The sequence below is a fragment of the Felis catus genome, chromosome A1 (assembly GCF_018350175.1).
Source record: "Felis catus isolate Fca126 chromosome A1, F.catus_Fca126_mat1.0, whole genome shotgun sequence".
NCBI classification, from domain to species: Eukaryota; Metazoa; Chordata; class Mammalia; order Carnivora; family Felidae; genus Felis; species Felis catus.
This window is the reverse complement of record NC_058368.1, coordinates 239,318,853-239,343,810: the sequence shown is the minus strand read 5'-3', so window position 1 is coordinate 239,343,810 and position 24,958 is coordinate 239,318,853. Positions and strand designations below refer to the sequence as shown.

The 24,958-nt window shown below is 44.1% G+C and overlaps 1 protein-coding gene across 6 annotated transcripts in view; it reads left to right on the top strand.

Moving 5' to 3' along the window:
* The window catches only part of PLEKHG4B (pleckstrin homology and RhoGEF domain containing G4B), an 82,337-nt gene that overhangs the window by 4,047 nt on the left and 53,332 nt on the right, over positions 1-24,958 (top strand). For 5 of the 6 annotated variants that reach the window (XM_006928146.5, XM_023240054.2, XM_023240052.2 and 2 more), the window contains one exon: positions 18,585-18,782. In XM_006928146.5, the coding sequence (XP_006928208.3) occupies positions 18,585-18,782 (198 nt within the window). Of the gene's footprint in view, positions 1-11,871; positions 14,256-18,584; positions 18,783-24,958 lie in introns of those variants that run through there. The other variant, XM_045039604.1, reaches the window with a different exon arrangement.

Here is a 24,958-nt window from a genome sequence, read left to right as displayed (position 1 = left end):
AGTGTCTGATATATAGTAAGTGCTCCATAAACGTTGGCTATTATTCTGGGATCCTATGATAGAAAGGGAGAGAGATTTTCCTAAAAATAAGAGATGAAAAAAAAGGTTTTTTGTCTTTTATTTTTGAAGTCCCTTAAGGAAAAATATCCAATGAAGTTATCTTCAAGGTATGTTGACACTCAAAGATATCACCGAGAAGAGGAATTACAATTATAATTATTTTAATAATATAATTGTCTATTTTTTAAAGAAACGTCTTGTGGAAGTGACAAATCAATAGGCCATGAACTCCACTTGAAATCAAGGGTCCTGGAGCCTTCCCTATGGCTTATTCAGAAAGACTAAAGAAAACGTAACTGGGATTTATTCAGCCTAGCACACCACACTGGGTAACAGAGTGAGCATTTAGTTGTCAAACTGAGAACACATTTGCATGTCCAGAGACTCTGACCTTCTGAGACCACAACCCAGAGGATCTCGGTGACCAGTGATGCAGGCAGAATGTAATCTCTCCCTAAAGTACAACATTTAAGTAGGAAAGCACATGGGAGAGTTGGTGGGGTAGGGCAACAACAGCAACAAATGAGAACAGATACTAGCACAGATTCTGAAAAGTTCTGGAACTAATTTTTTTAAATACTGTTTTGAGGTGAAATTCACATAAACTGTTTCAGAGCAAACAATTCAGTGGTATTTAGTATGTTCCCAGTGCTGTGCATTCCACTACCTCTGCCTAGTTCCAGAACATCTCCATACCCCAAGTAAAACCTCACACCCATGTAACAGTTTCTCCCTGTTCCAGCCTCTCCCATCCTCTGGAACCACTAGTCTGATTTCTCTCTCTGTGGAATTGTCTACTCTGAATATTTTGTATAAGTGGAATCCTATAGTATGCGTCTTTTTTATTCTCAAATACATATAACATACAATTTATATGTACTGACTGTTAGTCCTCACAACCCCTCCATCCTGTGAATCTGAAACTTGTCACTGTTAAACAGTGGCTCCCGTTCTGCCACCACCCCCAGCCCCTGCCTGCCGACATTTTACATTCTGTCCTCATGGTTGTAACTACTCTAAGGACCTTCTATAGTATTTGTCTTTTTGTGATTGGCTTATTTAACTTAGTATAAAATCCTCAAGATTTTATCCATATTGTAGCATATGTCAAAATGTGCTTCCTTTTTAAGACTGAATAATATTCTGCTGCATGGATATACCACAATTTGCTTATCCATTCATCTGTTGATAGACATTTATACTGTTTCCACCCTTTGGCTTTTGCAAATAGTGCTGCTATGAACATGTGTTGACAAGTTTTTGTGTGTAAGATATTTTCATTTCTTTGAGTATATTTCAGGGTCATATGGTAATTCTGTGTTTAACTTTTTGATGAACCACTGAACAGTTTTCAACAGTAGCTGAACCATTTTACATATCCACCAGTAATGTATGAGAGTTCCAATTTCTCCACAGCCTTACCAACAGTTGTTACTTTCTTTTTTTTTTTAATTATTATAGTCATCCTAATGACTGTGAAGTGATATTTCATTGTAGTTTTGGTTTGCATTGCCCTAATGACTACTGATGTTGAGAACTTTTTATATGCTTGTTGAAAAAAAAAGCCTATTCAAGTCCTTTGCCCATTTTTAAGTTGGGTTCTTTATCTTTTTGTTATTGTGTTCTAAGAGTTCTTTATATATTCTGGATATTAGACTCTTATCAGGTGTATGGTTTGCAAGTATTTTGTTCTATCTGTTGGTTGTCCCTTTACTTTCTTGATAGTGTCCTTTGATGCACAAAGTTTTTATTTTTTTTTTAATTTTTTGATGTTTAGTTATTTGAGAAAGAGAGATAGAGAATGAGCAGGGTAGGGGCACAGGGAGAGAAGGAGACACTGAGTCCGAAGCAGACTCCAGGCTCTGAGCTGTCAGCACAAAGTCCATTGTGGGGCTCAAACCCATGAACCTTGAGATGATGACCTGAGCAGAAGTCAGAGACTTAACCGACTGAGCCACCCAGGTACCCCAAAGTTTTTATTTTTAATGAGGTCCAGTTTATATATTTTTTTCTGTTGTTGCTTGTGCTTTTAGTGTCGTATCTAAGAAATCATTGCCATCTGCAAGATCGTGAAGATTTACGTCTATGTTTTAACAGTTTTCTGATTTTAGTGTTTATATTTAGGTCATAGATCTGTTTTAGTTAATTTTTGTATTTGGTGTGAGGTAAGGGTCCAACTTCATTCTTTTGTATGGGGACATCCACTTTTTCCAGCACCATTTGTTGAAGAAATTATTTTCTCCTTCTTAAATAGTCTTGAAACCTAGGTTGGAAGTCAACTGGCCATAATTGTGCAGGTTTATTTCTGGATCTTCAGTCCTTTTCTGTTGTTCTGTGTGTCTGTCTTTATGCCAGAATCACACCGTTTTGATAACTGTAGCTTTGTAGTGAGTTTTGAAATCAGGAAGTGTGAGTCCTCCAACTTTGTTCAGGATTGCTTTGGCTGTTCAGGGCCCAGTGAAATTCCATATGAATTTGAGGATTATCTTTTCCATTTCTGGGAGAAAAGGTCATTGCAATTTTGAGAGAGATTGCATTGAGTTTGTAGACTGATTTGAATAGTATTAACATTTTACCAGTATCAAGTCTTCCAATCCATAAACCTGGGATGTTTTCCCATTTCTTTAATTCCTCCCAACACTGTTTTGTAGCTTCCAGTGTTCAAGTCTTTCATCTCCCTGGTTAAATGTCTTAGGCAACACTCACCACTGTTATTCAGCACAGCACTGGAAGTCCTAGCCACAACAATCAGACAACATAAAGAAATGAAAGGCATCCAGAGTGATAAGGAAGATGTAAAGTTCTCATTATTTGCAGAAGAACTGCTATGCTATATACAGAAACCCTGAAGACCCCACCAAAAAACTACTAGAACTGATAAATGAATTCAGTAAGGTCACAGGATACAAAATCAATGTACAGAAATCTGTTGCACTTCTATACACTAACAATGAAGCAGCAGATGGCCAACACACTGATGTTCAACATCACTTAGGGAAACGTAGATCAAAACCACAGTGAGATATCACCTACACGTGTCAATGGCTCAAGCCAACAACACAGAAAACAAGAGTGGGTGAGGATGTGGACAAAAAGGGAACCCTCTTGCGCTGTTGGTGGGAATGCAAACTGGTGCAAGCCACTGGAAACCGTATGGAGCTTCCTCAAAAAATTAAAAATGGAACTACCCTATGACCCAGCAGTTGCACTACTAGCTGTTTACCCCCCAGAAATGGAAATGTTAATTCAAAGGATATGTGCAGCATTGTCTACAATAGCCAAACTATGGAAGCAGCCCAAGTGTCCATCAATTGATGAATGGATAAAGAAGATGCTGTATATATATGCAATGGAATATTAGTCAGCCATAAAAAAAATTGTGAAATCTTGCCATTTGCAATGACATGGAGTGAGGAGAATAATGCTAAGCAAAATAAGTCGGAGAAAGACAAATACCATATGATGTCACTCATGTGGAATTTAAGAAACAAAACAAATGAGCAAAGGGAAAAAAGAGAAAGAGAGAAACCAAGAAACAGACTCTTAACTATAGAGGACAAACTAATGGTTACCAGATGGGAAGTGGATGGAGTGAAAGTAGGGAATAGGGATTAAAGAGCATACTTATCAATGATGCAAAAAATAAAAAATAATAAAATGAAAAAAAAGTATCTTAGGCATTTTATTCCTTTTGGATGCTATTATATACTGGAATTATTTTCTTAGTTTCATTTTTGGATTGTTCATTGCTAATGTATAGAAACACAACTGATTTTTGCATGTCGGTCTTGTACCCTGCAACTTTGCTGAACCCATTTATCAGTTCTAGGTAGTTTTTTTGTGGATTCTTTGGGTTTTGCTATATATAGGATTGTGTCATCTATAAACAGAGATCATTCTACTTCTTTATTTCTAATTTATATGCCTTTAGTTTCTTTTTCTTGCCTAAGTGCTCAGGCTAGAACTTCCAGAACAGTGTTACATACCAACAGGGAAAGTGGGCATCCTTGGCTTGATTTTGATCTTAAGGGAAAAGCTTTCAGTATTTCACCACTGAAGTTAGCTGTGGATTTTTATAAGTGCCTTTTATCATGTTGAGAAAGGTCCTTTCTACTCCTAGTTTTCTGGAAATTTTGATATGAAAGGGTGTTGGATGTTGTAAACTGCTTTTTCTGTATCATTTAAGATGATCATAGACTTTTTCCTTGGTTTTATTGATGTGATGTTTTATATTGATTATTGAACCACACTCGCATTCCTGGGATGAATTCCACTTGGTCATAGTGAATAATACTTTTAGTAATGCTGCTAAATTTGGTTTCCTGGTTTGTTTGTTTGCTTGTTGGTTTGTTGTAAGATTTGGAATGAGTTTTATAACTCTGCTTTTATATTCTATTTTTTTAATGTTTATTTATTTTTGAGAGAAAGTGCTCATGCACTGTGAGCCAGGGAGGGGCAGTGAGAGAGGGGGACAGAGAATCCAAAGCAGGTTCTGTGCTGACAGAAAGCCCAATGTGAGGCTTTAACTCACGAACTGCGAGATCATGACCTAAACCAAAGACAGACACTCAACCGAGCCATTCAGGTGCCCCTACAACTATGCTTTTAAATGTCATTATATTGTACGAGGATATATCTTAAGAAAGTAAGTTTTGAAATGAGAAATGATATTTTTAAGAAAAAAAGTTTGTGTCAAAGGCAAACATGAAATGAGTAGGAAATCTGCAGAAATTTGAAACTAGTTTTTAAGACTTCAAAATGTAACTGACTGGAGAAAAATAGTCAATAGGAGAAGGTCTATGTGAGATTAATCCATGTAAAACATTTCGGTAGTGCCTGACACTAGAACCATCATGTTGCCATTGTGGGGTGTAAAATCAGGCACGCAAACAGTGCTTGCTTCCCCCTTAACATTACAGTTTTCTTGTCTTACAGCCCCTGCTGGCTGTCAGCCAGGACATAAATCTTTGTATCCTTCACCGTGTTTAGCACATGGTAGGTAATCAATGAATGCACTATGGTGTTCAGTGTGGAGAGGACAGTGGGTGCCTCTGTGAGCATCTTTTTTTTTTAAGAGAGCACGAGCGAGCATTGGGGAGGGGCAGAGAGAGGAAGAGAGAGAGAATCCCAAGCAGGCTTTGCACCAGCAGCACAGAGCCCAACTTGAGGCTCAAACTTATGAATCGTGAGATCATGACCTAAGCCGAAACCAAGAGTTGGACGCTTCACCGAGTGAGCCAACCAGACACCCTCTGTGAGCACCTCTCTCTCTCTCTCTCTCTCTCTCTCTCTCTCTCTCTCTCTCTCAAAATAAATGCATAAACACTAAAAAAAAAAAAAAGGGGGGAGGGAGAGAAAGAGGACAGACAAGGAGGGAAGAGACAGCAGAAACAAGGGGTTGATTGATCAGGACCAATGGCCACATCTCTTATTATCCAAATTGGATCGCTTTGAGGGGAAAAGAAACATAATGCCAGGACCATAGGTGAAAAATCTGGGAAATGCCGGATAGGGTTGCTAGCCTAACTTGGGTGCTCCTGCCTTCTGGCGACAGCATTCTAAACAACGGGGGTAGGTCCCCACTGTGGGTGGGGGTTGATCGTAGACTGGGTGCCCTCAGTCCCACTGTGAGTACCTCTGAGCCAGACTGTGCAGACGTGCTGGCTACAGAAGCCACTAGCAGAACTGCCGTGTGGAGCCAACCGGCGCCCCACCGGCAGGTGTGGATGCACCGTGTCCTCATGTACCTGCATACTCATTGTGGCCTTCCCAGGTCCAGGCTCCTGTGTGCTGGGCCAGGCCACCATCGGGAGTCACGCCTCTTGTCAGTGGTTTCCCAGTGTGCACCAGCACCTCCTTCCCTCTGTCCTGCATTCATCGCTCATGCTCCAAGGGCTCCCTCTGTTCAGGATTCCAGACGTTGGTAAGCCACCTGCTGTGCCCATTCTGAGTGTGGTTTTGGGCTCCAGGCTCCAGCCTTATCCTTAGACTCAAGATCCCCAACCGTCTTGTCCAGTGTATCCTTCTCTACCCCTCTCTCAGGCACCCGTGTGGGAAACCTCAGGGACCTGTTCACGTCATGTAGAGCCATACTTGCCAGACATGACTTTGCCTGGGGCCACTGAGCCTTGTGGGCCAGCTCAGTGGTGACTTCCTGAGTCAGGGAGACAGTGAGAAGTGTGATTTAGTACTCCAAGTGCATCCATCACAGGTTTCTCATTAGAATGACTTGTTTGTTGTTCTTATCATGTATACAGAATTCACATTTTCCCCTAAAAATCCTTAAACTGTACTTAACCAAACTCCCAGTTACCTTACCTTCCTGCACATCAGTATGGCCTCATCATATGTCCCTATGAAGCCTTCCTAGCCAGAACTTTCAAACTTGAAGCCTTCGTTCCACTCTCCCTCTGGGACAGGCAAAGGTGCTTCAGCCCAGACCCAGCACCAGTTCCCGAACAACCTCAGCCCGGTGTCAGCAGTCAGCACCTGTCCCACTCAGACTAAAGATTGTCTACGTCACAAAGTCCTTCAGGAAAAGTACAGGCATCATTTGTAACTTAAAAATATATCTGTGGTTTTCCATTAACACCACATTAGAGCCTTCTCATTCATGGTTAAAATGAAATGATTTGGGGTAGCCGGGTGCCAGCTACCTTTAAGTCATAATCAAGCTGAGAAACACTGACCATCTGAGAGAGACTTTTCTAGGATGCCTGTGCTCCCGTTTTGAAGAGCCCAAATCAGGCTGATGCCCAACTTTCATCACAGCTGTGGCTGAGCCCCTGCTCACAGGATGCTTTGGGGGAGATGTTAGGGTAGCATTTTTAAACTACTGGTGCAAATACACAATGTCACACTCCCACCTACCATGTTTGTGCCTGCTCGTCCTTTACTTGCATTGGAATATAATCGGAAAGTATAAGAAACACACGTAATTCGTGATAGAGGTGGAGTCTGCTGTCACATGTACAACTCAGACAAATTAGCTTCAATCCTCCCTCAAGAGTACTTGTTTCTCTCTTGGAAATGTGCGTGGAAAGGTGTGGGGAGGCCAGGTGTGCTACCTAAAGACAGATGCCAGGCAGATGCTGGCAAAGCAGCTGGACTCAGACAAAAGGGAACTTACTGTGGTTTTGCAGGTGGCTTCTTTCACGCAGTTTAACAGTAATGTGAAAACAAAAGGACAACACAAAACTTGGAGGAAAGAAATCTGTTTTTCTCTTTATACATAAAGAGCCACACATCTGGTCGGGCTGACACATTTCAAGTGCACTTTGGTTTCCTGCCAAAGGGTTTTCCAGGTAAGTTAGGTGGGAAAGAATGGTTATGATCAGTCACTCCCCTAAAGAACTGCAAAGAGGGGTTCGGGCCTGTCTGCATGTGCGTTGTGCGTAGCTCCCTCGAGCTCTGCTGTGATCAAGGGCTCGATGCAGGACTCAATGTGGGAAAGTCAGGTTTGGTATGGTAATTAGGACTGAGGGACATTTTCAGGTTGGCATAATCTTTTCTGGTCTTGCCACAGTTAGAGTGAACAAAACTCTTTCTTGCAGCTGAAGTCACATTTCAGCATGAGGGAGCCAATCTGCATTGATTGAGGTAATTGTCGCTCTTGCACACTTTCTATCAGGCACCTTCAAAGAGCTAAATTCAGTCAAAATGTCTCAAGAACCAACACTTCATTGTCAGTTTGCATTCTGTATTAAAAAGTAAAAAGCTTCAATGTTCTTTTAAGATGAAATATGTTCTTACCTTTGTGGAATGATTGAAGTAGATTCATGGTATTCTTCCTGTTTTACAAACGAAGAAACCAGATATGCAGAAGTCTTGGGGACTTTGTGCTATGCCACAGTCAGTGTAGAACCCCGGGTGATGTTTACAGGTGGTGTCCCCTGAACCTGCTCTTGCCTTGGGCCCCAGGATGCAGCTCACCACCTGGCCAGCGACAGCTCCTCTTTACCGGCACGTCCACAGGGGCACCTCCGTCCCTTCCGGGGATCTGTTTCTCATCCTGCCAGCCCTGTCTCCCTCCTGCCCACCCTTCTTTCTGCTTCTCTGGTAGGTTTGCTTCCTCTCTATGCTGAAGGCAGGACCGTGTCTGTTCGTGCAATTACTGCAGGACTAGCAGGTGAGCAGCAGAGCAGGGTCACTCCCTGGTTGCTGCTGGCGTGATGGGCTTCCCAAGCCAGGGCAGGCCTTGCTCTGGGACCTTGTGTTTGTGGTCGCCTCTATCCCGGTAATGACCAAGTGAACATGTGACCTGTGGCAGGGACGGTGCTTGAGCTTCCCGTGTGCACTCATAGTCACCTAATAGATGCTGACATGAAAGGTGCATTCCAAGACTTTCACAGCTCCCTAGTTTGGGAGTGTCCTCGTTGTATATTAGGCTACTAAATGCAAAGAAGGATAATGAGGACCTTAAATGACTGCTTTTTTAATGCATTCGATGTTGAGAAGAAATTAATAACACCCCTAGAGACAGAGCCTCTGGGTACCACCCTCAATCACAGTCAATCACATTGACTGCTGCTCTCAAAGCACACATGGAATAAAGCTGTTCGTGAACGAAATCACTGACAATTAGTTGGAACTTGGGTGTTGAATCAGAAATGGTGGTGTCAAACAAGCCCTCACTCATCCAGCATCTTCATCGAGAAATGTAGCTGTTCTGGAGCCAGAGTCCATGCAACTCATGGGGCAGCAGACAGGGAAGGAGGGTGGGGGCGGCCCCTTCATCCACCCACTCATGCCCCTTGGCTGCCTTGCAGGACTTCCTTCCTTAAGGGTGGGGTCAGCAAACTTTCTACGAAGGGCCAGACAGTAAGCCTAGAGGCCTTGAAGGACCATTCTCAGCTCTGCCTTTGTAGCACAGAGGCAGCCATAGGCAATGCATGGAATGAGGGTGTCTGTGTTCCAATAAAACTTCCAATATGGGCACTGACATGGGAATGTCATATAGTTTCCACGTGTCTGAATTAGTATTCTTCTTTTGGTTTTTTTTCCGACCACTGGGGTCATGGTTTGCTGACCCCTGAGTGTTGCATAGAGACCAGCAGGGACAGAGGAGCTAGGGTGGCGCCAGGATGTCCCCACACCTCCAGGTGAAATCCTGGATGCTCCAACTGGTGGTTAGAGGATGAAGAGGCAGCTTTTCCAAAGAACACCCAGTGGAAGATTCTGAGTGTGTCTGGTTGAGTGAGATTCCCTGGAAGATAAAACCTCCTCGGTTCTAGGCAGATTCTGACATCAGGCGCCCATAGGTAGGATGGAATGCCTAGTGACAAAAGTGCATAATTAACATAGACTTTCAGGACTGGGTGGCTCTGCCCATCATGGGAGTCCCATGTGCAAACATGGTGTAAACTGTGAAGTGCCGTCTCGTTTACAGACGTCTGGCTTTACACTGGGGAGGTTTGGCAGCCACACAGCAAGCAGGTGCGTCAAAACCCTGCTGGGTGCCTGGGAGCCAAGGTACTCAGCACTCCTGTGCCCTGGTTCAGAGGCAACTCGTGGAAGAGGGCCCGAGGGGGCAATAGCCCAGCAGCTGGGGGGCCATGACACCTCCATTGTCCTGCTGCTGACTCAGTGTCCTATCTGGGGAGGATTGGTTGTAGAAACATTTGAGAAGTCATGTTTATATATTTGTTTTCTCACATAGGATTGGTTCTATTTGTGACTGTTTAATGTCAAGCCCTAGATAGGAAAGCAGGTGCCTCGCAACATGATTAAAATGGAGACTGAGATCCTCCTGGAACAGAAAAGGGATCATGTTGAAAACAGGACTCTAGCTTCTGAGCTGCGCACATTCCAGCTGGAGGGCTGAAGGGCATGTGTCAACAGGGGAGGACGCAGCTGCCTGTGGCTCATCCTCAGGAAGAGAGCCCCTGGCAGGCCCTGTTGAACACACAGGTGTCATGGGCCAGGCCCTCTCCTGAGGTCCCTCGGTCCTCCGCCACCTGAGAGCTCCTCCCAGCTAACAGTTGAGGAAACCATGGCCCAAAGTAGAAAGCAAGCAGGGAGCACAGGTCTGGCCCATATCTGACACAGGCAGGGACCTAGAGGCACGCACAGCTGCCCCAGTTGGTGGCACAGTGGGCAGGGGTGGGAGGGAGGATCTGCCAGGCTTCCTCTTTCAGAACAGGCTTTCACTGATGGCACCTGCCAATTCCACGTCAGCAAGTTCTTACACTGCGTTAGTCTGGGAAGCTGGGATGAGAAGGAAGAACATAGAATCAGTTTTAAAAAGAAGTTGGTGGAGCAGAAGCCACCTGGAAGGTTCTTGCTGCAGGTGACTGGGCATCTGAGGGGAGGAAAGAAAGGGAGGGGCACTGCAGCCAGCCTGGCAGCGATCTGAGCATAGTTCTGAGCATAGAATTACAAAGGGGAGCCGTCCCAACATGCCGGCCGGCAGAGACTGCCGCCATCCGGCTGTTTAGCCCTGTAGACGGATTTCCATTGTCAACAATCCCCAGCACCCACAATCCACTGTAATGTGAACACCAGCTTCAGAATTGCTGAAGTCAGGCAACTATGTGTTTCATGTTTGTTTGGTAAGGTGTGTGTAAATTCAGAAAAGACATTTCAGGGTTGTGTTTGGAATTACTCTTTTCTGGATTCACCTGCTGGGCCAGTTGCATAAGGTGCAGCCCTGAAGCTTGAACCCTGAAATAGTGATTTTGTTTGGCGTTCTCCTGGTTTTCTTTTCTCCCTGAAAACTAGAAAATATTGACACCTAGACAGAGCAGAGGCTGTGGATAATGATGCTCAGATTTGAGATGCTTTTGGAACACTCCTGGAGATACAGCTGAGATTGAGATATGCCACATGCACCTCCCCTGCTGGAGGCACCATGCCAACAGCGTGGAGACAGAGTCCCGAGGTCCTGCTCCTCATTCTACCCTGTGGGGCGTGGTCTCCCTGGGAAGCCTCTCAGAACCAACTCCAGCTCAGGACGCACTGACGTGTCTGCAGGCAGCTCAGTCCCTCCAGGTGCATTACAGGACACCAATCCAAGAGGGCTCCTAGGTAGAGGTGGTAACCCATGCCAAGGTGTGTGCTGTGGCTGCCGTGGGGAGGTAAAGGCCCTGAGTTGGGGTGTCCCCTGGGTCTGTGTTCCAGGTCCTAGGGAGTGTCAGTCACGATATGCAGGTTATGCCACATAACCAATGCCCCCCACATCTCAGTCATCAGCACCGTGATGACCGGTTCATGCTACGTGCCCATCATGGTCATCACGTCAGTTTTACTCTGGGGTCCAGGCTCACGGAACAGCTTCTCTGGGGTGTTACCCATCTTGTGGCAGAGGGAAAGGTAGTGTATCGGAGCACGTGCTGCCTCACAAAGTCTCTGTCAGAACCCGCATCTGCCACTGCTGCCACGCTTCTTTGTCATGTGGCCGCGCCTGATGCCGATGGACAGGGACATGCCATCCTCCCCAGGGAGGCAGGGATTCTGTGAAAAACAGCTCACCACAGAAAGATTGCTCTGTTTTTTGTCAGTTCAGTACCTTACTGAAATGCGGACGGGCATTTCCCCTGTCCAGCATTATGGAGGCCCAGTGTTCCTCAGAGGGATCTTTCCTCCATAAACGAAGCGGGATTTTAGAGCCCAGACACATTTGTGGTGAACATTTGGCCAAATATTTCCCTGCCTCTCCCTTCTAAAGATCCTCTAGACATGTCACGATGTAATCCAACAGCACGAATGTGCGAGGAAAGGGTCACATGGTGCGCAGCCCAGAAGCAGACCCCAGTTTTGGAGATGCACAACTAGAAGGCAGCTAAGTGCTAAGTAGGCAGCTCTGAGCTTGAGAAAGAAGACTCACCTCAGTTGGGAAGGTGGAGGAATGTCTGAGGAAGCTGTGAAGTGAACTGCCGTGGCCCCGGGGTCAGAGCCTGGGGAGTGTGCTGGTCGGGGAGAGAAGGCCTAGCCCTCAGGTGTCAGACTTAGCTGCCTGGGCCCAGGAAGGGCCCACAGGTGGTGGCTGGAGTCAGCAGTGGGGCCGGGTGGAGAGTCAGCCTGAGATGCTGACCCACATGGAGGTGTGGACAGACCAGATGGAGGCAGGCTGGCACGTCAGGCCAGCACAGGGGGCTAGGCTTTCTAGACATGTTTTCTTTGACTCAAAAGTGGTTCCTGGGTCTGTACACACAGGAAAACAGAGATGACCATCGGCGCCCTTCAGGAAGGGCGTCTGAGAGACTGTAACCAGGTCGGCTACTGAGAGCAAGCCTCCTGGGGAGTGTGGGTTTCACACCCAGCCCCCACAGGGCCAAGAAAGTGGCTATTGATGGAAAGTGGGGCAGGGCTAGGACTGACGCGGGTGCCCCTCCTGTCCTAGGCCCCTGTTTGAAGGCAGGCTGTAGGAACAGCTCTGGTGTCCCATAGTGGGTGCCTGCTGCCACTTGTACATCCTGACTTTTGTTTATAAAATCCGACTAGAGGCAGAGGCCATAGTGGTAAATTTAAAGGCTGCCCTGACCTTCTGGGTAGAAGTGCCTGGGTGAGTGGCACCCCTCTGTACCCCACTCTCTATGCCCCTACCCCAGGCTACAGCATCCGGGGTATCACTAGGAGCTGGTCATGGGGCTGCAGGATAAGATGAGCTCCCACACCAGATGAGGGGCTTTTGTGTGCACTGCCCCCACGCCAGCCACACACCCAGGCTTGCCTCGTGGGTGATGCCCCCAGCCTTTGTTCTCTTTGCACCAACATCCGCGCCCTGGCAATTTTCAGAATGAGACGGCATAACTGAGTCCCAGAGAAGCCCCCAGCCTGGCTAATGGCAGGTGGAGAGGCTGGTATTGCCTTACTGCAGCTGCTTAGTCCTCTCCTAACCCCACCTGAGACCTCATCCCAGGTGTCCTGCAATCCCGTCCTCCTATACACGCCCTACTGTCCCCCGCATACAGGGGCCCAAATGTAGATTTGGCAGCAGGTTCCTTTGGTCATTGGGAGGAGCTGCAAGGAAGGTGTCTCCGATGTGGCTGTGCTGAAGTCTTTGATGTTCTTGTACTTTCTATCCCTGTTGGGACATGAGGGGGGTCAGCCACCAGCTTATGACTGTGCAGGAAGGGTGGGGTGGAGGTCTGGGAGCACAGTTTATGCACTGCCTGCTCGGAAACCTAGCTACCTAGCAGTCTCTCATCTTGGGGTGCCCTTTCCTAAGAGACAGGAGTGGTCCCCACAGTAAGCCCCTGCAGACCCTCCGGGCAGGTAAAAGGATCCTGATGTCCAGGCCTACCCACCCTGCCAATGACTGCCCCGCAACTCTGTGCCTTCAGTCATCTTTGGGGGTGTTACATTTGAGTGAAAATGTGAGCACTGATGGGCAGCCTTTGTCAGGCCAGCCTCAGCCCAGTCCCTCCGGCCTGCCAGGCCCTGGATGGGGTGCCCCTGCTGTTTCCTTGCCTTATTCATCAGCTGGTCTTGTTTAGCTCAGCACGGTCCTTGAAATGAGAAGACATTACCTTGGCTTTGACATTTAGCCTGTTACCTGCCCCCTGGCGGATGAAGCATGCCATTTCCAGCTGGTTCGTGTTTCAGAACCAAGCGGCCAGGTGTCTTTCCGGTGTCCCTGAGACTGCCCCACCCGCCCTGCACAGGGTGGGCACAGATGGGCCTGTGGATGCCCAGCTTCAGTCCTCTCATCTTCAGCGCGTGTGAGGCCTGGAGAGTTGCAGGGAGGGGGCCATATGCTGAGGCCAGGTCACTGGCCTGTGCACTAGGTGCCAGGAGGAACATGCCTAGTCATGGAATGTGCAGGCATTGTGAGAGACAAGGGTGTAGATTTTAAAATTCACCCTCCTTTCAATGAAGTTTTACCTAAAGTCCTTCACTGAAGAGTGAAGCCCTAAAATATTTCTCCAGACATGAACATTTTTTGTTAAAATGCAAATAACAACACACTGATTCATAGTTCAGCAAAATGGTAATTAAGTGCTTTATACTAGTATTGTGTCACCAATCCACTAACGTACATCTGCAGAAAATCACATCCTAAGCCACGGGTGGGTTTAGGATCAAGCACACAGGCAAAGGTCCTAGTTTTGAAGTTAGCCTTCGGTTGAAACGGGAATCCTGAGCTACATAAGGAGAAGAAATCAACCATCGACAAAGTGATGACATCTGCCTTTGTCTGCTTTCTTCCCTCCTATTTCTGCACATCCTGATGGCGTGCCGGAATGGGTGAATGGGTGAGTCACACCTTACAGAGAGAGCGGGCACAGGCTGAACTGATGACAGGTGCCTGCATAGACATTCTCCCTGACCCCGAGGCTACTCCCTTCTCTTCCTGGGCACCCAAAGGCGGAGGAACTGTTCTAAGGATTTGCCCCCAATATTTCTCTTGGCTCACTATGGCTCTACCCCCACACACACCTTCAGATGCCTTCACACACTGGCATTCACACACTTTTCCTCACATACACAATTTCCCTCACACACACTTTCCCTCTCACATTCACTTTCCCTCAACACACACTTTCCCTCACACGCTTTCCCTTTCATACACACTTTCTCACATACATTTGCTGTCATGTGCTTTCCCTCTCGCATACACACTTTCCCTCACACACAATTTTCTCTCACACACACTTTCCCCGACACATACACTTTCCCACACACACTTCCTTTCACACATACGTTCTCTCTCACACTTTCCTTCTCACATACACACTTTCCCTCACACACAATTTTCTCTCACACACACTTTCCCTGACACGTACACTTTCCCAAACACGCTTTCCTTCACATACATGTTCTCTCACATACACTTTTCCTCAGACACTTTCCCTCTCACACACACTTTCCCTCTCACATAATTTTCTCTCACACACACTTTCTTTCACACATACATTCTCTCTCACATACACTTTCCCTCACACACTTTCCCTCTCACACACTTCCTTTCACACATACGTTCTCTCTCACACTTTCCTTCTCACATACACACTTTCCCTCACACACAATTTTCTCTCACACACACTTTCCCTGACACGTACACTTTCCCAAACACGCTTTCCTTCACATACATGTTCTCTCACATACACTTTTCCTCATACACTTTCCCTCTCACACACACTTTCCCTCTCACATAATTTTCTCTCACACACACTTTCTTTCACACATACATTCTCTCTCACATACACTTTCCCTCACACACTTTCCCTCTCACACACTTTCTTTCACACACAATTTTCTCTCACACACAATTTTCTCTCACACACACTTTCCCTGACAAATACACTTTCCCACACACACACCTTCCCTCACGCACACTTTTTCTCTCACACACACTTTTCCTCACATACACTTTCCCTCTCACACACACATTACCGCCTCACACACACTTTCGTTCTCACATACACTCTTCCTCACACATACTTTTCCTCACACACTTTGACTCACAGACACTTTCCCACACACAGACTTTTCCTCACACATACTTTCTGTCTCACTTACACTTTCCCTCACACACACTTTCCCTCTCACATACACACTTTCCCTCTCACACACTTTTTCTCTCACACGCACTTTCCTTCACACACTTTCTTTCACACACAATTTTCTCTCACACACACTTTCCCTGACAAATACACTTTCCCACACACACACCTTCCCTCACGCACACTTTTTCTCTCACACACACTTTTCCTCACATACACTTTCCCTCTCACACACACATTACCGCCTCACACACACTTTCATTCTCACATACACTCTTCCTCACACATACTTTTCCTCACACACTTTGACTCACAGACACTTTCCCACACACAGAAATACTTTCCCACACACACATTTTACCTGACACACACTTTCCCTCTCATAAACACTTTCCCTCACACACACTTTCTCTCTCACAAATACTTTCCCTCACACAAACACTTTCCCTCACACACACACACTCTTCACACACACTTTATCTCTCACACACACTTTCCCCCACACAGACACACTTTCCCTCACACATAACTTTCTCTCTCACACATACTTTCCCTCACACACACACCCATCTCTGCACACACGTTTTCCTTCACACACACACTCAACTGTAACACACATATCATTCCACTAAACATCATGGAAGAAAATACTATGCAGAGTAAATATTCCAGATGTTTGAACTTCACCCTTTAACATACCAAAGACAATGTCCCCTTTAAACATTTCTTATGGAAATCTTTCTAAGATATATTATATTGTTACATGTTCTCTTAAGCTGAATTGAATATATTCAGGTAATTTGAATCTGTTGTGATAATTTCTGCGTCTGCTCTCAAGATCATATATGTCTGCCTCCCCGTCTTATAATTTGTGGGTCTTGAAAATACTAAATTGTGAGAATTGTATGCAAGTGGGAATGGTTGGCTTGTACTGTGCACATGCCACGGTGCTGTGCCTGGGATGGCCCTTCAGGCTGTGTCTATCCCTGGCCGTACAGTCCGCTTATTCATCAGAGCCTCTCTTCCCAAGAGCAAGATCAGGCACCATCTGCAAAGTGATTGGGGAGCTCATGAGACAGTGGCCCTGTGTGCACCATCATGCTTTGGTTGTTCTTGGTCATCAAGCACCCAGAGAGGCAGATGACAGCCAGGAAGCTGCCGTATGGGCAGTTATTCGGGACACAGTAGCCAAGAAGAGGCTAGAGAATGTGTTCCCTCTGGCTTGCCCAAGACTTCCTTAACTTACTCAACCTGGGAGATGGCCTCTGGGCAGGTAGACAGCTTCTCTTGGGCAGCTCTTGCCTGGATCAGGATTTGGGTGGGATGGCACCCAGGGAGTGGAAGCTGGTGGAAGAGGTGCCCTCTAGACCAAGTATTGGGGCTCGACTCAGTCATGACAGGAATCAAAAGGCAGAGAAGGGGCCGGGGATGCTGTGAGATCCGAGAGATCTCAGCAAGTATCGCCCCTCTCCTCCTCACTTTGGGCAGTTTTCAAGGGATGAGTAGGTGGGGTGGAGGCCAGGAGACCCGCTGGGAGGCTACTAACCACAGCTGGACACAAGAATGAGGATGCATCTGCGAGTCTGGAGGAGAAGTGGGCCTGGACTTGGGTATCTGGGCAGCAGGAGGACATCTCTCCTTGGGAGGGTCCAAAGTTTGCATTTTACTTCCTCCAAAATAGATCATTAAAGACATGCCCCTTCCACCATTACCAGTTTCTCGTATCACAATTAAGCATTTGCTTCAGATCTCTGTGAGGTACATGACGTCTAGAGCATGATTCCTGCCCCTGGCTCAAGACCACCTCCATTTTTCTTATGGGCTGGATATTCACTGGTAGCTCAGGTGTGATTTGAGTTTTTAGACATCAGACTGACCATCTTGGTATTCTCTGGATGAAATTAGTATTTAGATAATTCCTACTGAGTGAGTGACCCTGTCTGGTGGGAAGAGCCAGGTATATGGAGGAAGGGGAACAAACAGACACAAGGAGGCCTCTGTGAGTGTAGGAGCTCCAGAGGGTATCTAATCAATGCCTCACCACACCGACATGGTGGTGGGAGTTTCTAGAAGCTGAACTCACTGCAGCACACACCTCCCTGCTCGCTGTGAGACTTGGCCTTTCAGTCAGCACAGATGGCCTGCGTCCTTATCCACTCTAGGCTCAGAGGATTCACTATTTTATTTTCAGTTTCCTGTAGCATGAACTGTTCAGAGGAGTGTCAGATGTAACTGTTGTCCCTTTAAAATCGATTTCACAATTTTAACCTCTTTGACTTTTAACTGTTATTTGTAGCCTTGCATTTCTTTTCCAAACAAATGAACCTTGTGGTATTTCCTCAGGAAATGCTACATCTAAAAATAACTTTAAACATCTTTTAAACTAAAAGTATTCTGTCTTTACATAAAAGCTTGTTCTGTCAAAATAAGAAGAAATCAGGTACCAATGATACTGTTTTCAGAATGACTGAGTGGGTGTAATTCTGTGATTTTGACAAAGGATGCCATAATGGTTTTTTTTTAATCTTTTAAACATTATCGGTACAGTTAAAATGTATTTACTATAGGCAAACTTTTCTGAGTATTAAATTACATGTGAACCAGCTCTGTCCTTGTCACAGGGGCCTCCCCCATTCCCTTCAGACCCAGGAGTACCAGGGAAAGGGAAGGCCCCCTGAGAAATTCCAGACGCTCCACAGATAACCCTAAAATGTAGCATTTCAGGTGCACATTTCAGAATTTAATGGGGTGGAACTTGATTGTGCCTCCGGTGACAGCAGCAACAACCTCACTTAAAGTGTTAGTTAGGGTTCCCCTCATAGGCTCAGGCGTCAGGTGTACCTAATGCAGCCATGGGCACTTCCTCAGTGTGACAATGTGAAGGACCAGCAGACTGCTCCAAGAGGAACTCCTCACTATGCTGAGGGTTTGCCTGCACCTTCCCACAGAGACAAGTCACATACCCAGACATAAGACAGAGCCTGTAAAGGGGACCCTTACATAACCAGCCAGTGAAACTCTCCTCTGCACCTGTCTTCATTGATGTCTTAAATTACCCGATGCTCTCTTGCATTTCAGGATCTGGAATCCCTTGACACCTATATCCAGAACACACTGTCTTCCCTCTACCCACCTTTTGAGGCCACGGCAGCCACGGTGCTCTGGCAGCTGTTCAGTGTGGCTGAGAGGCTCCACGGTGGGGATGGGCTGCGCTGCCTCACTGACTTCCTCATTCCAGCCAAGAAGGTCCTACAATACCTGCAGCAGGAAGCCTGTGTGAGTACCTGCCCTGCAGGGGCCAAAACCTGTGTGAGACCCTCCCCTCAGGGGACAGGGCCTGTGTGATGGTTTTCCCTGCAGAAGGAAACCTGGGAGACCCTCTCCTGCAGATAATGCCTACCTGTCCTTGACTGTATGGAAGAGACAGGCAAAGTGTTACTTGGTACCTGGAAAATATTTCAACTGAGCACATGAAATTCTAAATCTGGGGAATTATACCAGTGATGGAGGCAAAGGAAAACATGGAATTAAACTAGTAATTAAAGCAGAAATAATTCAAGTGAGCATTTGTTGTTTTCTTTCTGAAAGGAAGCTGCGAGATTAATCCCAGCCATTTTTCATAGAGTTTAATCGCATAAAATGGAGAGATCTTCGCAGTCCACTCCAGGTTTGGGGTCCATAAGGTTACTGGCTCAGCTCCTTTCCTCTGACTTCTGGCTCCTTTTCTCCATAGTCACAAATGATGAATGAACTAGGGCTTTGTGTTCCAGAAACAGGCCTCTCAGACCTGCCAGCTGTAGAGCCCACTCTGTCCACAGGTATCCATTCTGTCCACAGGTATCCCCAGTGAACTTTGACTAGTCTTCAAGCCCAGGTTAATAAATTTCTTAGGTGCTTTTTTTTTTTTCATGAGTGGTATTCTATTGTATGGAATACACTGCAATTTGTTTACTCATTCATAGATTCATAGACATTTAGGTTGCTTCCAGTTTAGAATATTATGTATGAAGTTACTACGAACATCTGCATACAAGATCTGTGTGGGCTTATGTTTTCTTGGGTAAATAGCTAGAAGTGTGATTGCTGGGCCACTTCCAACCTCTGTCTCCTGATGACTTCAGTTTTATGCCTAAGATCCATTTTGAGTTAAATTTCTGTATATGGTGTGAGGTAAGCTTCAAATTTGTTTGTCTTTGCATGTCTTATCTATCCAGTGGTTCCAGCACCATTTGTTGAAAAGACCACCGTCTTTTCTCCATTGACTCACCCAGGCAACATTGTTGAAAGTGAATTGTCAGTACAAGTGTGAATCTGTTCCTAGACTCTGTTTTGTTCCCCTGATCTGTCTCTCTTTCCTCCAGTAACATGGTTTTGATTACTGAACCTTTAGAGTGAATCCTGAAATCAGCTGGTATAAGGCCTCCCACTTTGTTCTTCTTTTTCAAAATTGTTTAGTTATTCTAGTGTCTTTGCATATCTATAAAAAATTTAGAATCTGTTAATTTATAAAAATCATACTAGGAGTTTTGATTAAGATTGCTTTAAATCTGCAGATCAATTTAGGGGAGAAATGTCTTGGGATATTTTATTGTAGGTTATTTTTGAGGCAATCTTAAAATTAATGGCAGACAATTTGTGGGTATATTGCAGTGAGCTGCTATAGAGATTCATGGCTCAATCGTATAAAAGTACATTTGATATTAAAAAGTACAAAGATCTTAAAAAGTAAGATCTTTATTAATCAGTGCCTTTTATTATTCCATTGATATTGAAGTAGGGCTTTTAAAAAAAACTACCACTGGACTACTTTGATTTATTAAATTCTTTGAATGTCTTTTAGCTAGAATGACCACGGTAGGGAAATGACCAATGATATCCTACATTTGATTCTTTGTGTGAAGTCGTCGACACAGAGGATTTTTTCCTTTGTGATTGTGTATCTTTTGCACACTTAAAGGGTATTGATTGATAAGAAACAGAGATAAACAGCAGCACAGGGAACAGAAACGCCTGTTCCCTTTCAAAGGTGTGTTTTGAGAAGGTATTTTGACCTAATGTTTCACCTTCTTTCTTCTGTTGTGTTTCCTTTTCCTTTCATTTTAATCATAAGTCATCCGCCTTCCCATTTACAAAATTGCTTATTTTCTGAAACAGCCATGTGAATACTACTACTCTTTAGTATCAATACATATTTACAAGTATACAATTTAATAAGCACAAAATGAAATTTAGGGATAACCTTGCTATTTGCATCTTTATATTGCTTTTTACTTTTGAATAAAGAAAATAAAATTCGATCATCTGTATGACATAGGAGAAAATGAACTTATCTCCACACCTATGCATATAAACATATCGTAGTTAATATAGATCAATGCAGTTTTTATTTACCTGCTGTGGTCGAAGTATGTGACTTGAAGAACATTACTAATCATACTAATTTTTTGTTGTATTCCTAAGATTTCAATGACCACCATTCTTCCATCCTTCTGTAGATACAGGAAATGTTCAAAGTGACTCATCAGCTTATTTATGACTTTCTTTCATCACAGTTTGGCTCAAAAACTATCTGCAGAAGTTAAAGGCAATCAGAAAGATATAGAAATAGAATGGTTTGCTTGATGGGGGTGGGGGGAGCAGGAGCAGGGGATTCCAATAAAGAAGATGAAATCAAATGGAAGCCAGAAAAGGAGGGAACAAACAAAACAAAGGCACAGGAATAAAAAGCACAACATATATAATAACTGGATGAAAACAAAGTTTTTAAATGGTAGCCCAGCAAAATTCCAGCCAAAGATAACTGGTGTAGCAATCATCATAAAAAATTAAATATAGTAAAAGGCAGAATGCATTATCAAGGCTAAGGCAGATCATTGAGTAATAATACTGGTAACAACCAGGAATATGTAACCGTCTGTAAACAACTAACAACATAGCCTAAAATGTTTGGTGCACAAACTGAGGGAATTAGAAGGAGTAAACATAATCATAATGGGAAAAGCAAATAGATAAACAGACCCCATATTACCTAGGATATATCTGAACACCTGATTTCTCTCTTTCACTAATGGGCATGCGTAGAGTACTGAAGCCAGTAATTTTAAAATACACATCCTTCCCAAAGCACACATGCAACATTTTCCAGAATTAACCAAAATTTGATAAAATTCAGGTAAAATTTTACAACTAAAGGATATACATTTATTTCAAGAATGTATACAACTTGAGAATATTAGAGAGCATACACTCTTCTTAAGTGTACATATGCATTTATTGAAATTGACCAGAATTGACCATTAATCATAAGGTGGCAATAAATACCAAAGAATTAGTATCTAAAGATTGCAGTGCAGGGGCGCCTGGGTAGCTCAGTGGGTTAAGGGTCTGCCTTTGGCTCAGGTCATGATCTCGCTGTTTGTGAGTTCGAGTCCCACATTGGGTTCTGTGCTGACAGCTCAGAGCCTGGAGCCTGCTTTGGATTCTGTATCTCCCTCTCTCTCTTTCCATCCGTGCTCATGCTCTGTTTCTCTCTCTCAACAATAAATAAACGTTAAGAAAAACTTTTTTTAAAGATTGCAGTGCAATAAAACTCCAAATCAATAATGACAACACCTTCACATTTGGGAAATTGTACATGTACTCCTAAGTGAAGGGTCAGAGAACAGCAGAAATTGGCAAAACATTTAGGGCCAATGAACAGGTGAGCCCTTTCTCTAGTTATGGTTTAGAAGTGTGAGAGAGACTTTAACTCCTGCCAAGCAACAAGAAAGCCCTACATAAACCAAAACAATTATACTTTCCTTTAAAACCATCCAAGAGCTGTGGATACACAGAGATCTAAAAGAACCAAATTATGGAGAGATAATGACTTCCTAAGTGAGCAAGAGCAGAAGACACTTTCAAACCTGGGACCAGTGACTGAAACTGCAGAGAGGGTGGGTGGAAGAGCAACCTGACAGGGAAGGACCATCTATGCTCAGAGGAGGAGAGATTGAACTTTAAGAAACCTCAGGGCTAGTCTCACATTTAGGTCCTTAATCCATTTTGAGTGAAAGAAAGTGGTCCAGTTTCTTTCTTTTGCATATAGGAGTCTGATTTTTTCAACACCATTTGTTGAAGAGACTGTCTTTTTCTCATTGGATATTTTTTCCTGCTTTGTCAAAGACTAATTGACCATATAACTGTGGGTTTATCTCTGTGTTTTCCATTCTGTTCCATTGAGCTATGTGTCTATTTTTATGCCAGTACCATGCTATTTTGATTACTACAGCTTTGTAATATAATTTGAAGCCTGGAATTATGTTACCTCCAGCTTTTTTTTTTCTTTTTCAAGGTTACTTTGGCTCTTCAGGGTCTTTTGTTGTTCCATACACATTTTAAGATTGTTTGTTCTAGTTCTGTGAAAAATGCTGCTGGTATTTCGATAGGGATTATGTTAAATTTCTAGATTGCTTTGGGTAGCATAGACATTTTAACAATATTTCTTCTTACAATCCATGAGCATGGGATTTCTTTCCGTTTCTTTGTGTTGTCTTCAATTTTTTTTAATGTTTATTTATTTTTGAGAGAAAAAGCATGAACAGGGGAGGGACAGCGAGAGAGGGAGACACAGAATCTGAAGCAGGCTCCAGGCTCTGGCTGTCAGCACAGAGCCTGATGAGAGGCTTGAACTCACGAACCACGAAATCATGACCTGAGCCGAAGTCAGACGCTTAACCAACTGAGCCACCCAGACACCATCTCAGTTTCTTTCATCAGCAGTTTATAGTTTTCAGCGTACAGGTCTTTCACCTCTTTGGTTAAGTTTATTCCCAGGTATTTTATTATTTTTGGTACAGTTGTAATGGGATTTTTTTCTTAATTTCTCTGATGCTTCATCATTAGTGCATACAACTGCGATGTATTTCTGTACATTGATTTTGTATCCTGTGACCTTACTGAATTGATTTCTCAGGTCTAGTAGTTTTTGGTGGAGTCTGAAGGATTTTCTATATGTAGTGTCATGTCATCTGCAAATAGTGGAAGTTTTACTTCTTCCTTACGGATTTGGATGCCTTTTATATCTTTTTTTTTTTATTTTATTTTTTTAATTTACAGCCAAGTTAGCATATAGTGCAACAATGATTTCAAGAATAGATTCCTTAATGTCCCTTACCCATTTATCCCATCCCCCCCCACAACCCCTCCAGTAACCCTCTATTTGTTCTCCCTATTTATGAGTTTCTTATGTTTTGTCCCCCTCCCTGTTTTTATTTTTGTTTCCCTTCCCTTATGTTCATCTGTTTTGTCTCTTAAAGTCCTCATATGAGTGAAGTCATATGATATTTGTCTTTGTCTGACTAATTTTGCTTGGCATAATACCCTCTAGTTCCATCCACATAGTTGCAAATGGCAAGATTTCATTCTTTTTGATTGCCGAGTGATATTCCTGTGTGTGTGCGTATGTGTGTGTGTATAGATACACACACACATACACACACACACACACACACACACACACACACATATACCACATCTTCTTTATCTGTTCATCCATCAATGGACATTTGGGCTCTTTCCATACTTTGGCTATTGTCGATAGTGCTGCTATAAACATGGGGGTGCATGTGTCCCTTCAAAACAGCACACCTGTATCCCTTGGATAAATACCTAGTAGTGCAATTGCTGGGTCATATGGTAGTTCTATTTTTAATTTTTTGAGGAACCTCCATACTATTTTCCAGAGTGGCTGCACCAGCTTGCATTCCCACCAGCAATGCAAAAGAGATCCTCTTTCTCTGCATCCTTGCCAACATCTGTTGTTGCCTGAGTTGCTAATGTTCGCCATTTTGACAGGAGTAAGGTGGTATCTCATTGTGGTTTTGATTTGTATTTCCCTGATGTTGAGCATTTTTTCATGTGTCGGTTGGCCATCTGGATGTGTCTTCTTTGGAGAAGTGTCTATTCATGTCTTTTGCCCATTTCTTCACTGGATTATTTGTTTTAGGGTGTTGAGTTTGATAAGTTCTTTATAGATTTTGGATACTAACCCTTTATCTGATATGTCATTTGCAAATATCTTTTCCTATTCCGTCAGTTCCCTTTTAGTTTTGCTGATGGTTTCCTTCGCTGTGCAGAAGCTTTTTATCTTGAAGAGGTCCCAGTAGTTCATTTTTGCTTTTGTTTCCCTTGCCTCTGGAGACGTGTTGAGTAAGAAGTTGCTGTGGCCAAGGTCAAAGAGGTTTTTGCCTGCTTTCTCCTCTAAGATTTTGATGGATTCCTGTCTTACATTTAGGTCTTTCATCCATCTTGAGTTTATTTTTGTGTGTGGTGTAAGAAAGTGGTCCAGGTTCATTCTTCTGCATGTCGCTGTCCAGTTTTCCCAGCACCACTTGCGGAAGAGACTGTCTATTCCATTGGATATTCTTTCCTGCCTTGTCAAAGATTAGTTGGCCATACATTTGTGGGTCCAT